At 46.2% G+C, this 16,119-nt stretch overlaps 1 protein-coding gene across 1 annotated transcript; it reads right to left on the reverse strand.

Moving 5' to 3' along the window:
• Window positions 1-513: 513 nt before the first annotated feature.
• LOC128844546 (cystatin-B-like) lies at window positions 514-15,388 on the reverse strand. Its single transcript, XM_054042359.1, has 3 exons — window positions 15,217-15,388; window positions 2,655-2,756; window positions 514-1,466 (listed from the first exon to the last, which is right to left on the reverse strand). Exons 1-3 carry the CDS (start codon window positions 15,280-15,282, stop codon window positions 1,338-1,340), a joined length of 297 nt encoding a protein of 98 aa, XP_053898334.1. The 5' UTR covers window positions 15,283-15,388; the 3' UTR covers window positions 514-1,337.
• Window positions 15,389-16,119: the final 731 nt, after the last annotated feature.

Genomic DNA, 16,119 nt, shown 5'->3' on the forward strand with positions numbered 1-16,119 from the left:
CATTTCACTCTGTGCCACATCAGCTCACAGCAGCTAAAGAAGCACAACACCTTACGGCCTTTTTCCATACTACAAATCTTTCAAACTCTTGGGAGAAATTTTCAATGTGAGTTAGATTCCCAACTGCCATTTGTTCTTTGAAAAATCTCCTCTTGTAGGTCCTTCAAAACTTATTTTTACCACAGTTGCTACTTGCTGGGGTCAAGGTTTTCAAAAGTGACTGCCTAAAGTTCGACTCCTAAGTCCATACTTAGGTACTGTCATTGTCACAGGCTAGTTGCACCTCTGTCGCCTTTTGGGTCTCTCTGAATGCACCCCTCCCTCAGGCGTTAGGCTTCTTCTCCTTACCTGTGTCTCAGGGGAATCTTATGATTCTTCTACTGTATGTCCACACTTTGAGCTGGAGGTGCAATTCCCAGCATGAGGAGACATACCCGGGCTAGCTCTGATTGAGCTAGCATGCTACAAATATAGCATAACCTTTGTTCAACCAGTTAATAAATAATACTTAGCTCTTATATAGCACTTTTAATCTGCATTTTAATGGCAGCTGGTCTGTCAGGGAGATTGCTCTTTCTTGGGGTTGTGAGGAAGATGGCCCTTATAAATAAAACAATACAAACATCTTCAACAACAGCTAAGAGAACAGAGCAAAACACCTGCTAAATTCAACCTGTACCTTCTGTAGAAATATTATTTGTTTAGAAGTGCCATGTGGTTTTAATGCCTTACAAGGACTTTTGGTTAAGATCTGGTGAAGAAGCACAGTCATATCTGACATGTCCTCTACTAGAACTATATCATATCCTTGCACGGGGTGGATTTGATCGCCTAGGAAGTGCTTCTATTTCAAATTACTATGATCCTATTTCTTTTCACTTTTTCAAGTTTGCTCCAGTGTTGTAAACCTCCATCTTTAGTTCCCTAACAATAACGTGTTCGTTCTTTACAATTAATTGAGTAACATTGTCATTCTGTAACAGGGCTAGAAGAAATTCTAATTCTTATACTGCTCTATGTCACAGTTGTATTGGTTACACTCCCTTTTCTCTTTAGCTCACAACAGATTCTATGGGCATGAGTCTCTAGTCACTTACATGGAATTTATGCCGGTGTAAATCCATTGCTTTCAATGGAACTACGCCTGTTTTACACTAGTGTAAGTGAGAGGAGAACCAGGCCCCTTCTTTGGGATACAGAGGAGGGAGGGAACTCTAGAAAAGGAATTGATTTTTCAGACAAGATTTTTAAATGCATTTTCATTCTATTCATTGGTATAGGAAACATCACTTTGTAGCGTATAAAAAGAAATTGAGAGAGGATCTTCCAAAGAGCCCCTAAAAGTAAGTCAGCTCATCGTGCTTAGTCTTGCTGCTCTGATAACTGGAGAGGCTCAGAGGTTTGTTCTCATGAGGAAGGCTTTTGAACACCCGCAAGTGCAAGAACTCCTCATTGCCAACATGGACCTGAAAGGTAAGAAGAAAGGGACAGTAAGTTCCACAGAATAAAAGCCTTCCAGGGACAGGACATTTTAGCGTGTGTGTGTTTTGGGTTGGGGGAAGGGAAGAGGGGGCTGAGGAGGGGCTGTCTTCTTGCTGGGGCACAGATTAGGAGTCATGAGCTCTTTCACAAATTCATTGTGTGGCCTTGGGGCAAGTCACTCAGGCACAGAAAGGTTGTTTCCCTCTGTAAAACAAGGATAATCAGACTTGTTTACCTGGCAGGGGTGGTGTTAATTTATTAATGCAGTGAGGTGCTCTAATCTAATCTGGGACCACAAACACTAAAACGCCTTCATCATCATAACATGGTTGTTGCATGGGGTCACTACAGGGAAGAGTGGATCGTTTCCGTCCACGCTGAACTAACATACAGTGGGTTTTTCCCATCTCCCTTTCCAGGGACACTACCAGCAAGTCACCACCTGGGAACACTTTGTTCCCAGTTCCTTTTTCCCCGATCCAAGGTCCCCCTTTCCAGACCTCTTTTCCAGAGAGTGACCAGTCCTCCCATAGCCTTTCGCTCAGGTCTTCACCCCGAGGGCTCCCTCTCTTCCAGCATTCCACTCCTCCAGGCCAACCTGCCTGTCAGACCTACCCTCTCCGCTCAGGGGAATCCACCCTCAACTTCTGGGCTCAATTTCCCCTGACCGGGCCACATTTTCCCCTTTTCCTAGGAGACACTGCCTGAGGCTTCTGCTTGTCAGGGGTCCCTAGCTTTGGTCTCCTCTCACCAACAGCCTTCCTCCAAGCTCCTCACCAGCAGCTCATAGTTACTGCTCTCCTTCTAAACTCAGCTCTCTGCCAAGCAACTTCTGCCAGCTCTTCCTTGCTGCTTCCTGTTTCTCCGTGTGTGTGTGGGCATCTCTCTCTCTCCCCCGCTCCCATGGTCTCAAACAGTTCTCACCTGCCGATCTTGCCCCTCCCTCCTCAGGGCCCAAGTGCCCTCTTTTAAGCCCAAATGGGGGGTTAGCTGATGAGCAATAGGTGTGCTGGACCCCATTCCCTCTTAAAGGGGCCAGTCCCTCTGTGACACTCATTCTAAGGGCCAAATCACAGGAACCTCTTTGTAATTAACTAATTGAACAAAAATCAAGTATAAGATACTACGCATATAAAATTCAAACTGAGAACCCATTCCCCACTGCCCTGTACCTTGATGAAGTAGTTTATTCCAGCAACCAGCTGAGTTTTAAACTCCACAGCAGTGAAGACCTCAAATTTCTTCCCTTCTTTTTCTTCCACTTGAAGCTTCACCTTAAGAAAATAAAAAAAAGGAGAGGGTTTTACTAGTTATTCAAGGCAGATGTAAAGTCTGGAACCCATGAGCTCCACTGTTAGTGTTTTTAAGACGCGGTACAGGTCACACTATTGCAGTGTCTCTGGACATGTTGCTCTTCATGTTTCTCAAAAACGTAATGGCTAAAATGTGAGATGTTCCATAAAGCAAGATGTAACAGATGTGACAATTTCTTGCACTATCCCTGAAAAACCTTACTGAATGAAGTTCAAGTATCTTTGGGATCCAGTGTATTAAACAAAGATTATGTATTATTGTGGGCTGGGACTATATGTTCTCTCTCTAGGGGGGAGATGTGATATGAACCCTGGGAAGTGTTATGACCTTCAACTGACTGTATTTAATAATGTGCCAGACAAGAATGAACTTTTGGGACAAACAGTATCAAGTAGTTTGCCTGGGTTATCTCCAGGGGGAGGTGAAAGCAAATTCTCCACCGCCAGTTATGCCAAAAACCCAGACTTTTAAAGTTACACCGAGGAGAGGACCATTTTCTGCTGATCACCTGTACCCAGAGTCTCACGATCAAAGGCCCAAGCTGTATAAAGGAGAGACTGAACTATTCTGAGCTAAAGGCTGTTACGAACTCAATCACAAAACCCCCGTGTGCGGTTTGAAGGACTGACTGCTACCAGGAAGAGCCGGTGGTAACCTGTAACTGCTGGCAATTGCAGCTGTTCATAGCCTGTGGAGAGAAAGCAAAGGCCAGACGCTGGCCTGTTTAGGCAGTCTGGCTTGCTGGAAATATCACAGTGTGGGCAGGGAATTCTGGAGCTTGGAAAAACCCTGGTCAGGAGGGAACGAGGCATGTGTGTCCACCAAGAGAAGTGACAGCTAAGGCTCAGGGAGCCTAGAGTAGGTGCCCTTGAGGGAGCACTGAGGGGAAATACAAGTGCAGTTGCCCTGAGCTATGACACAGAGTCACCAATTGGCCCCAGTTCTAGACAGGCAGTGAAACTGGGGAAGCAGCATAGTTCAGCAGACACAGTATAAGGCTGGAAGTCAGGAGATTTGGCTTCTAAATCTAGCTAGCCACCTACCTTGCTATGTGACCTTTGGCAAGTTATTTCCTCTGTCTGTGTCTCAGCTTCCCTTTCTGTACTGTGGGAAAATCATACTGACCCACCTATGCAAAGTGCTTTGAAATCTACAGCTAAAAAACACTAGGTGTCAAAAATACACAAAACCATTCCTCTTGACAACAAGAGTCCTCTTCAGATCCATCTTCCTTTTCAAAATTAAAAACGGTTAATTCCTTGATGCACAGAAGGACTCAGACTTTGTAACACTCAGAGTCACGGCGCCTGATGCGCATCTGTGATTTTCATGGCATCTCACTGCAATCCACAAAGCCTGAGTTAGGCACCTAGGTTCCCTGTACAATTAATGGAGAGAGAGGGGCATCTTAGACTGCAAGCCACGAAAAGCCAGCATGCTAGGCAGGGAGCTGCCTAAGCTAACCAAGGCTAGCCGATGCTGACAAAAGGGGTAACCTTCACTCCTCCAATGGAGATAAGTGCTTAAGTCCAGGCTGCAGGGAGGCGCCACTCTCTGTTTAGTGATTCCACCTGGTGTCAGGTGGCTTAGGTGCCTAAATAGTTTCTTGTGGGAATGAGTTAGGTGCCTGCCTTGCCCACACAAAATGGAGAGGGGGGACACAGGAGGAGGAAGAGCCAGGCTTTTCAGCCCACTGTTCAGAGCACTCACCAGGGATGTGGGAGAACTGGATTCTTCCCTCCTCCACTCAAGGGCGAGAAGGGAGACCCCTGTTCAAATCCTCTCCCCTCAAGCCAAGAGAGGAATTGAACCTGGGTCTCCCACATCCTAGGTGAGTGTGATAACCACTGAATTATGTGGTATTCTGATGTGGGGTTCCCTCAACTTGTGCTGCTGAAGCTGTTCTGTTGTGGATCAATAAAGAAAGAGTCAAGAGTGGGGGACTGGACTCAGGGCCTCCTACCTCACAAGTGGGTGCCGGAGACACCTGACTATAGAGTCACACACTCTCTCTCTCTCTCACACACACACACACACACACACACACACTCACTCACCCAATGACGGTTCCATGGTGTACCAAGTACTTACACAGCACGCCACTTCCTCCTTCAGCCAGATTTTGAATGAGACTGTCTGGTAGGTGGCCTCTGGGCACGCTCACCAGACTGCAGCCCCTGCACGTGACTTACGTGGCTGATTGCCTGTCTGGCTCATAGATCACGCGGAGGCTTAGGAGGGAGATGGGCATTTGGATGCCTGGAGAGAGGCAGCAATGCACATGCTCAGAGGCAGAAACTTAGGCACCTTGGGAATTTTTACCCTGAAGACTGGCACTGGGTGAATTTAGGCACCTACAGGATTTGGTGGAAGTTTTGTGGATCACAATGGAGCCAAAATCTGGACTTGGAACCTAAATCTGGGCTTAAGTATTTAGTACTATGTAATCTTCAATCATTTAAAATAAATCTTTAAACTAAAACATCTGTGTTTCAGAAGGGGCATCCACTGAATATTACAACAGAAGTATGTACTTCATTCCATGGTGGAAATCTAGGGCGTAAGCAAAAGAGCAGTAATAGTTCTGGTATGCGAGAATCAACTAACCCACAAATGCCACACTTAGTTCAGAGCATAAAGACATCTGTCTCCTTTCAGATGTGCTGTGCATATGGCATGCATGGCTTTGTTTGCATGAGACATACAAGTATAATAGTTTTTAATCCTGAGAGAATTCTGCGTCATGGCATGTGCGCAGAATTCATGTCCCCCGCAGATTTCTTTGCTTCCCCGCAGAAGAATGAATTCTGACGGGGAAGCAACAGAAAAGGCATAAGAGCGGTTATGCGCTGATCCCCGGCAGTGCAGGCTGGTTTGTTTGGGCACCCAGAGCAGTTGGTAGAAATGTAAATCACCGCTGGGGAAGAGTGGGCAGTGTGTGAGTGTGTGTGTCTCGCATGCGCGCACAATCCCTCTTGCTCACTATTGCAGCACACTTTGGAGAGGGGCTTTGGGGTGTTTCTGAGGAGGTAAGCGTGGGGCAAGCTCTGTTCCCCTCAGAGCAGAATGTAGCAGCCTGCCTTAGTGAATTGTTCCCATTGTGTTAGTGAATTCCCCCTGGAGTATAAAACAGGTGTAAAAGTTTTAAGGCTCCTTTACATTGCCAGAGGCGTAAAAAACAGTCAAGTATCAGGGGGTAGCCATGTTAGTCTGTATCCACAAAGACAACAAGGAGTCCGGTGGCACCTTAAAGACTAACAGATGTATTTGGGCATAAGCTTATGCCCAAATTCATCTGTTAGGCTTTAAGGTGCCACCGGACTCCTTGTTGTTTTTGTAAAGAACAGTATGGCCTTATAAATGCCTATGGTGCTTTAGTGATTAGAACTGGTCTAAATATTTGGACTGAAAAAATTCCTATGAAAATGTGGTCCATGAACTGTTTGCTACTGACCTTTCTGGAGATGGTCAGTAGCCAGTATAAATTGTGAGTTTGATTCCCCAGCCCTCACTTGCTCTTCAGTTGCCTAGGATATAACACTGAGCATATGGCTGCATATATTTGTTGACTAATAACTAGAAATAAAGGGTCAAACCTAGATACATTACCATTAGGCAAGAGGGTTTGGGGATTTCCACCAATGCTCCCCACTCCCATTCTCCATCCATTGTATTGTAGTTTAAATAAATTACCGAAATAATTGAAACCAGAGTAATTATATTGCATTATTTTGACAAATAAAATATGCAGACTATTACAGAATTTTAAAATATTGTGTGCAGAATTTTTAAATTTTTGTTGCAGCATTTTGAATTTTTTGGTACAAAATTCCCCCAGGAGTAAGTTTTTAAACCATAAAATAATTTGGTGCTGAAGTAATGTCTAAAAAAAATATTTTAAAACTGTCCTGTAGAATAAGGATCCCATTTCCTATGGGAATATAAATGAAGGCCAGTTAAGTGTGAGACTTTAGGAAGTCTGTTTAATGGATCTTTTACAGTATGATACTTCTGACTGATAATAATAATAATAATAATAAATAAAAAGTGCTATAAAGTAATAAGTGTTTTGCATTTCAAAAATTCTTTGATCATTGATTGAGGTTTACAACCCTTTGTGAGTTAGGTATTCGTATTCCCATATTACAGAAAGGAAAACTGAAGTACAGAGAGAGGAAGTGACTTGTCTAATATCCTAGATAAAGGCAGTGATAGAACCTGAGAGAATTCACAAGTTACAGTTTGTCTTTCTGTGCTCAGATCATTGAAACACATGAGCTACAGCATAGGCTTTAGGTTGAAGAGAGGGATAATTTCAAACTTTACTTATAAGGACAAGGCAAGTTAATGATACTGACCAGTAATGCAGCCTTGTAGTCCCTGCCTCAACCCCAGCTCAGCACAGCTGATCTCACCTCTTTGGGTGCATGGCTATGTACCCTCCACCTCTCACAGTAAGGAGTATATATACAATCCAGCTCAGAAAAGGAAATTCCTGTTCCCTGTAAATATCCATTAAACAGGAGGAAAAACACATTTGCCATTGTATTGTTGAGTCAGCGCACCTGCTCCCACCCCCCAAGCACAGAGGGTTCCAACTGGCTGCTCCTCAGGCTACTCCGTGAAATTGTGGAGTGGAAATGTACCTAGAAGATTCCTGCATCCAGGACTCCCCCCACTTCCCGCAGGAGAAGATGACAGGACCAAGAACTCGCTCACTTCACAGTTGAGCTAAGCTCTAGGCCACTCATACTAGCACGTTCCCTCTCATAGGGCATGAGAGGGAGCTCTGGCCACTCTGTATACTGTGTGTCACAGGGGATGAGCTCCCGTCCCCACCTGCATCCCCCCACACAATGAGATGTACTGTTATGAAACTCTAAAACTGAAGCGGTGAAGCTCTAACTCGCCTCTGGACCCGATTCCCCCCATGCAAAATGTAAATAACCCCCAAGCAATCTTGCATTTTACAATGGGCGAATACGACCCACAGAGGGTGCAGTCAGTCTTAGCCCAATTCCTTTTCCTACAGTGCTACAGGTAAGGATATTACTAAGAGCCAGATAGTGGACCAAGCGTGCCCATCACTGCATTAACAGCCACGCTGCTGCTGCTGCCCCAAACATTCTGTGTAAACACAACTGAAGTGCTGATGAGCTAATGTTGCACCACTAAACAGAAAGAAAAATCCAGTAATATCATGGCCTCCCCCTCAGTGATTCTAGACCCTGCTTTGAGTGTTAGAGGTTAGGCAGACATCCTGGATCAGCATATTATATTTTTCCACCCTAAAGCAAAACACTTGGCTCCACAGATGAAGATGAGCCACAGTCATATGCAGCCAGGGGGCTGACGTTATTACCACAGAAACACTGACTCACAAAAGCATGTGACTGACAGGCATCTTCAGTCCCAGGAGGGAGGGGATCTCACAGGGAGAAGTGGTTCTGAAGTCCAGAAGGAGGGAGGAGGCAGACCAGTTGAGAGTCTCTGGGTAAAATCAAAAGGGTTAAAAAAATAGGGTTCATGTCATGGTGTGTGTGTGTGTGTGTGGGGGGGGGGGGATGCTACTATAAACCACCAAATCAGGAAGAGGAGGTGGATGAGGCATAACAAAAATATGCAAAAAACACAGGATCTGGTAGTAATGGAGGACTAACTACAGACATCTGTTGGTAAAGTAATACAGCAAAACACAAAATCTCCAATAAGTTATTTGTATGTATTCAGGACAAGTTTTTGTTCCAGAAAGTGGAGGAAGTAACAGGGCACAGCCATTTCAGACTTGATTCTGACCAACAGGAAGGAATTGGTTGCGAATCTGAAGGTGAAAGGCAATTTGAGTGACTAATCATGAAAAGATGGATTTCATGATTCTAAGGAAAGAAAGGAGTGAGAGCAGCAAAATAAGGATAATGGACTTCAAAAAAGCACACTAACAAACTCAGAGAACTGTTAGTTAAGGTCCGATGGGAAGAATATCTAAGGGAAAAAAATCAGTTCAAAAGAGCCAGCAGTTATAGAGTCATAGAAGATATGGGTTGGAAGAGAACTCAGGAGGTCATCTAGTCCAACCCCCTGCTCAAAGCAGGACCAACACCAACTAAATGATCCCAGCCAAAGCTTTGTCAAACCTGACCTTAAAAACCTCTAAAGATGGAGATTCCATCACCTCCCTAGGTAACCCATTCCAGTGCTTCACCACCACCCCTAGTGAAATAATGTTTCCTAATATCCAACCTAGACCTCCCCCACTGCAACTTGAGACTATTGCTCCTTGTTCTGTCATCTGCCACCATTGAGAACAGCTGAGCTCCATCCTCTTTGGAACCCCACTTCAGGTAGTTGAATGTTGCTATCAAATCTCTCCCTCATTCTTCTCTTCTGCAAACTAAACAAGCCCAGGTCCCTCAGCCTCTCCTCGTAACTCATGTGCCCCAGCCCCCTGATCATTTTCATTGCCCTCTCTGAATTCTCCAATTTGTCCACATCCTTTCTGTAGTTGGGGGCCCAAATCTTTAATAATTAGTGGAGATATCCCATCTCCTAGAACTGGAAGGGACCTTGAAAGGTCATCGAGTCCAGCCCCCTGCCTTCACTAGCAGGACCAAGTACTGATTTTGCCCCAGATCCCTAAGTGGCCCCTTCAAGGACTGAACTCACAACTCCAGATGTGGCCTCACCAGTGCCGAATAGAGGGAAATAATCACTTCCCTCAATCTGCTGGCAATGCTCCTATTAAGAACAGCACAAGTGTGTAGGGACCAAAATCAGAAAGGCTAAGGCACAAAATGAGTTACACCTAGCAAGGGACATAAAAGGCAATACGAAGAGGTTACTTAAATACATCAGGAGTAAGAGAAAGATGAAGGAAAGTGTAGGTCGTCTACTTAGTGGGGAAGGAGAGCTAAGAACTGATGGCATCAAGAAAGCTGAGGTGCTTAATGCCTATTTTGCTTCAGTCTTCACTAAAAAGGTTAATGACCACCAGATACTCAAACACAATTATTGACAACCAGGGGGAAGGAATGCAAGTCAAACTAGGGAAAGAACAGGTTGAAGAATATTTAGATATGTTAGATGTATGCAAGCAGAGCAGATGAAATTCATCCTAGGGTACTTAAGGAACTAGCTGAAGCAATCTTGCTAGCAATTATCTTTGAGAACTCCTGGAGGACAGGTGAGGTCCCAGAAGATTGGATAAGGGCAAACAAAGTACCTATCTTAAAAGTGGGAGGGACAAGGAGGACCCGGGGAATTATACACCAATCAGCCTAACTTCAATATTTGGAAAGATACTGAAGCAAATTATTAAACAATCAGTTTGTAAGCATCTGGAGAATAATAGGGTTGTAAAAAAATAGTCAGCAGGATTTATCAAGAACAAATCCTGCCAAACCAACTTAATTTCCTTCTTTGATTGGATTGCTGACCAAATGGATTGGGGGGGGGGGGGGGAAGCAGTAGACGTGATATAACTAGATTTTAGTAAGGCTTTTGACACAGTTCTGCATGACATTGTCGTAAGAAAACTAGCGAATGTGGTCTGGATGAAATTACTATAAGGTGGGTGAACAACTGGTATTCAAATGATAGTTATCAATGGTTTGCTGTCAAATTGGGAGAGCACATCCAGTGGGGACTTGCAGGGGTCATTCCTGGGTCTGGTACTAATCAATATTTTCATTAAGGACTTGGATAATGGAGTAGAGAATAGGCTTATAAAATCTGCAGATGACACCAAGATGGGAGGGGCTGCAAGCATTTTGGAGGACAGGTTTAAAATTCAAAATGACCTTGACAAATCAGAGAATTGGTCTGAATTCAACAAGATGAAATTCAATAAAGACAAGTGCAAAGTACTTCACTTAAGAAGGAAAAATCAAATGCACAACTACAAAATGGAAATAACTATCTAGGTGGTTGAACTGCTGAAAAGGTTATGGGATTTATAGTGGACCACAAACTGAATAGGTCATCAATATGATGCAGCTGCAAAAAAGGCTAATATCATTCTGCGATGTATTAACAGGAGCGTTGTATGGAAGATACAGGAGGTAATTGTCCCGCTCTACTCAGCACTGGTGTGGTCCCAGCTGGAGTCCTGTGTCCTATTCTGGGCACCACAATTTAGGAAAGATGTGGATAAACTGGAAAAAGTCCAGAGGAGAGCAACAAAAATGATAAAAGGTTTAGAAAAGCTGACCTATGAGCAAAGGTTCAAATAACTGGATGTGTTTAGTCTTGAGAAAAGACGACTGAGGAGGGACCTGATAACAGCCTTCCAGTATGTTGATGGCTGTTTTAAAGAGGACTGTGATCAGTTGTTATCCATGTCCACTGAAGGTAGGACAAGAAGTAATGGGCTTAATCTCCAGCAAGGAAGATTTAGGTTAGATAATAGGAAATAATTTCTAACTATAAGGGTGGTTGAACTCTGGAATAGGCTTCCAAGGGAGGATGTGGAATCCCATTATTGGAAGCTGTAAAACAAGACGGACAAACACCTGTCAGGGATGGTCTAGGTTTACTTGGTCCTGCCACAGCACAGGGGGCTGGACTTGACTTCTCAAGGTCCCTTTGAGCCCTACATTTCTATAATTCCACCTGCTGCACATCCTCTTGTAGCTTGAAAAGTTTGAGGCTGGCCAGTCAGAATCACATTTGGGAGAGTACAAAAAAACCGAACATCATTTGGGATGTATTAGCAGGAGTGTTGTCAGCAAGACACAAGAAGTAATTCTTCTGCTCTACTCCATGCTGATTAGGCCTCAAATGAAGTATTGTGTCCCGTCCTGGGCACCACATTACAGGAAAGATGTGGACAAACTGGAGAAAGTCCAGAGAAGTGCAACAAAAACGATTAAAGGTCTAGAAAACATGACCTATGAGGGAAGATTGAAAAAATTGGGTTTGTTTAGTCTGGAGAAGAGACAACCGAAGGGGGACATAACAGTTTTCAGGTACATAAAAGATTGTTGTTACAAGGAGGATGGAGGTAAATTGTTTTCGCTAACCTCTGGGAATAGGACAAGAAGCAATGGGCTTAAAGTGCAGCTAAGGCAGTTTAGGTTGGACATTAGGAAAAACTTTCTGTCAGGGTGGTTAAGCACTGGAATAAACTGCCTAGGGAGGTTGTGGAATCTCTGTCATTGGAGATTTTTAAGAGCAGGTTAGACAAACACTGTCAGGGATGGTCTAGTCCTGCCAGGAGTGCAGGGAACCAGACCAGATGACCTTTCGAGGTCCCTTCCAGTCCAACGATTCCATGATTCTAATAGGGGGGTATGTATGTTTTAATGCTTTTCCGGGCAAGGTCAGCTAGTTTAAAAGCAACTTCACATTTTAAAATAATGGATAAAAAGCTCTTTGCCTATTCTCCTGATTAGCTGAATTTTGGATTATCTGATCTGGCCCCAGTCCCAATTAGATCAGATAAACGAGGTTCTACTGTAATTTGTTCCAGATACAGGGCTGGCAGAGATAACTTTTCCTCTGGAGCAAGGGGGAGTCTAAATTCCAATCTGGTTTCTGGTCTGCCCTTGGAACTTTATACAGGTCCAGGGACCCCAGAATCAGAGGGGTAGGGGGGCCCTAGCCCTCCCACTTTTTGAAAGTGGATAGGCCTGGCCCATCCAATTTTTGCCAGGGCAGACTCTGCCCCCTTCCCTTCCTCTTCCCCCCTGAGGCCCCACTCCCCAGCCAGGCCAACGTGGAGCCTGGCTGGGGAGCTGGGGCAGTTGCGCGTGGATCCTACACCAGCCCCAGGCCGGTGTCCCTGTCCCCCAGGATCCCCACTGGGCCGTGGAGGTGGAAGGTCCATGACTCCGCGTGGGCTCCCCACAGCTACCCGCACGGCTCTTGGAGTGGTATGGGGGCCTCGGAGCCACTGCCCAGCCATTGTAAGAGCTGTGCAGGCAGCTCTGGGGAGCCAGCAGGGCCCAGCCCCCTCATCCTACTTCTGGCCGGCACTGGCTGTGCGCCATGAGCGGCGATGGCTGGTGAGTGCGGGCAGGTGCCAGCTGGTGGCCAGTTACGTATCACCTCTACTGCCCACCTCTCAGCCCTTTACGTGCTCTCCCTCTCACTGTCTTTTTAACATGGGCTCAGTCAACTTGATGTTAATCTGAATGTTTGTACTGATTGACTGCCGCTGAACTCACTTGAAAATGAGTTATTTTACCAGGTGTCTCATATTCAGCATAAGGAAGGGAAATATGGTCACCCCACCCCTCAAACAGGCGCTCTCGGGCCAAAGGCCTCCTCCCCAGATTAGCAGCTCCCTAACCTAGGGTTACCATATTTGAACTTTCAAAAAAGAGGACACTCCATGGGGGGTAGCCCCACCCCCTAGCCACTCCCTCCCACTTCCCGCCCCCTGACTGCCCCCCCACAGAACCCCCAACCCATCCAACCCCCCTGCTCCTTGTCCCCTGATCACCCCCTTCCGGGACCCCTTCCCCTAACCGCCCCCCAGGACTCTACCCCCATCTAAGCCTCTCTTCTCCTTGTCCCCGACTGCCCCCTCCTGAGACCCCCCCCCACCCTAACTGCCCCCTTAGGATCCCACTCCCTACCTGTCCCCTGACCTCAGTGACTTGAGTTGCATGTCCAGCCACAGCACTTGTCCTCAAGAGTTTGGGAGTCACATTTTAAAATTACTGCTACACTCCCATAAACAAAAAATAGTCATTCTCCATCATTGTAATAAAAACCTTGATAAATATTCATAGAAAAGGGGATCTTTCAGTAAATAAAAGCAGAATAGAAGTAACTTAAAAAAGTTCTCTGAAATCTTCGTCAATAGAGAAAGCTCCAAGAAGATCTCCAAAAGCTAAGCACTTTAAATGTTTTCATTTTCTTCTGGATTTATATTCACCTTCCTGCCAGATCAAAGAACTTGAATCTTCAAATATAAAATATTGGCCATTTTCAGACTTGCACTTAATTCTTCTCCTAATGCATGACTTGCAGTGAGTTTTTATGAGGAAGTTTTATAGGCCAGGTCTTATATTCACAACAGTTTGTATCACTGTTGAATAATAGCTGACTGCATCTCCAAATATAATACATATGTAGGCAATGAGTCAGATTTAATAGTCTTTATTGGATTCTGATATTTATTGCAAAATTGAACTAAGTGCTTTGATGAAGCAGTTTTTACAAGCACTAGTATGAATTGAAGCTAGCAGTTACATTAATGTAATCTCTGTTCTGTAGATATGATGAAAACCTTGGCAAGAATTTAGACATTAGCCATGTCAAATGTTACAGAACACCATTGTGGGTAAAGGATTATATAGCTACTGCCAGTGGCTGTAAACAAAAGAAATGATGTTGTAACAGTTAGCCAGTGAGAAACCATAATATTTCCATTATTATACAAACAGGTCTTAAAGTCATTGCCTTTCTTCCTGATGTGTTAAAAGCAATTACCTTGGTTAATAAAATTCAAAGACAAGTTTTGTTTTTCCTATTCACAAAGTGTAAAGGACAGATCCTCTTTAGAATGCTGGGTGATATAGTCTTACTATTATCTCTCCAGCTATTTTTCTAGTAAAATAAGTTACACATTTAACACGGTCACAGAGAGACAGATTAACATGAATAGATAATATAGGCTTTATAGACCTATAAACTAGAGAAAATGAGACGAAAAATAGAAAGGAAACGTAGAGAGGATTTTGCTAAGGGAATAGCAGCTATTATTTAGAACATACAGACAAGCAACTCACTTCCCCCGGGGATCCCATGCCCCTTCTCAAAAGGGGAACTCTCCAGCTCCCTTACCTTCAGCTTAGAGCAGCATGTCTGGCTCTGTGCCCCACGGAGTGCCCAGCCCCCCCAGCGCTACCGGAGATCTGAGGCTGCAGGGGAAGCGGGGGAGTGGCTTTGGCTACCAGCCCCCCCAGTGCTGCCGGCATCTGAGGCTGCAGAGGAGGGGAGCGGCTTTGGAGGCCGCTGTCAGCCCCGCTCTGCCGGAGATCTGAAGCTTCAGGGGAGGGGGGAAGCGGGGCAGGAGCTTTGGCTGCCAGCCCCGCTCCCCCGCGCTGCCGGAGATATGAGGCTACAAGGAAGGGGGGGGGGGGGAAGGGCTTTGGCTGCCATCCCCATTGCCCCCCCAGCACTGCCGGTGATGGGGGAAGCGGGGGAGGGGTTTTGGCTGCCCCTTCCAGCGCCGCTCCCCACCAGCGCTGCTCGCATGTGAGGCTACAGGGGGGAGTAGGGAGGGGCTTTGGCTGCCAAAGAAACCCCAACCAACGGCCCGGCCCCGCTGTTAGCTGCTTTTCGGTCTTTACATAGCCGTGGAGGGGGAAATCCCGGACATTTGTAAATCCCCGCCCCTGCTATGTAAAGACCGAAACGCCCGACGTGTCCGGGGAAACCCGCACATGTAGCAACCCGGCCACACGCCCTCACCTCATCGACAACCTGCTGCGTTTCTGCGGTAGCCGGCTGGACACCCGTCAGCCCCCCACACTTCATCGCGGCGGCGGCAGCAGCGGAGCTCGGGTCCCGCCACAAGCGAAAGCGAAGCGATGTCGCAGGTAACAAGATTCCGTCACGTGATCTCAGTCCCGGCTCGGATTGGGCGGGTGGAGACTGAGAGCAACGCGACAGCAGCTCCTGTGCCGTGACCCCGCCCTGCGCCGGGGCGCGTGGCAGACGGGGCGTGGCCCGGAGCCCAGGGGGGCGGAGAGTTGGCCCCGCCCCGAGAGCCAGCGCTGACCTGTGGCTGAGGCTGCCCCCCCCCGTTATCACTCGCGCTTGGTTCGGTCTCTGCCCGGGGGCGGGACTCGGGACGGGAGCGCTCAGAGCGCCCCGGCCGGGGCGTGGCGCAACGGGGGAGGAAGATGAAGCCCGGGGGAAGCGGAGCGATCTGTCGCACGCAGCAAAATCCTTCATCGCACATTTGAGAGGATTTGAAAAGAGCCTTTAGCATTAACCCCGCCTGCTGCTGCTGCTGCCTATCATTGAATGAGTCTGGGCAGGGCTAGGCCCGTCTCAGGCACTAGAAGTGGCTCCAGGCAATAGCAGCGCCAGGGACAGGCGTGGGCAGAACTCCTCTCCCATGATCACAGCACTGAAGTGGGTCAGTGTGGCAGATAAACAGCTGATCCTTTGGCATTAACCCTACACTTAACTTAGTGTATATAAAAAATGTGTATGCAGGCGGGGCGCACACTTTAAGATCTCTTTCCATTCTACTAACCTTGTGCTGCAGGAGAAGGAGAGACCAGCTACTTGTGCTGGGGTCTCTGAATTGTTGCCAACTTCTGGAAAAGTTTTGCAAGGGACAATTGGCAAAATATGCTGGGTTTC

The sequence above is a fragment of the Malaclemys terrapin genome, chromosome 1, assembly GCF_027887155.1.
Source record: "Malaclemys terrapin pileata isolate rMalTer1 chromosome 1, rMalTer1.hap1, whole genome shotgun sequence".
Classification (NCBI taxonomy): Eukaryota; Metazoa; Chordata; order Testudines; family Emydidae; genus Malaclemys; species Malaclemys terrapin.

What these genes read in the sequence shown, in the direction of transcription:
- LOC128844546 (XM_054042359.1), bottom strand. Translation starts at nt 15,282, where the DNA reads ATGAAGTGTGGGGGGCTGACGGGTGTCCAGCCGGCTACCGCAGAAACG. An exon ending in CGCAGCAGGTTGTCGATGAG is followed by an intron (nt 2,757 to 15,216) that starts GTGAGGGCGTGT and finishes TATTTTCTTAAG; the next exon opens with GTGAAGCTTCAAGTGGAAGA. An exon ending in GAATAAACTACTTCATCAAG is followed by an intron (nt 1,467 to 2,654) that starts GTACAGGGCAGT and finishes CTTACCTTTCAG; the next exon opens with GTCCATGTTGGCAATGAGGA.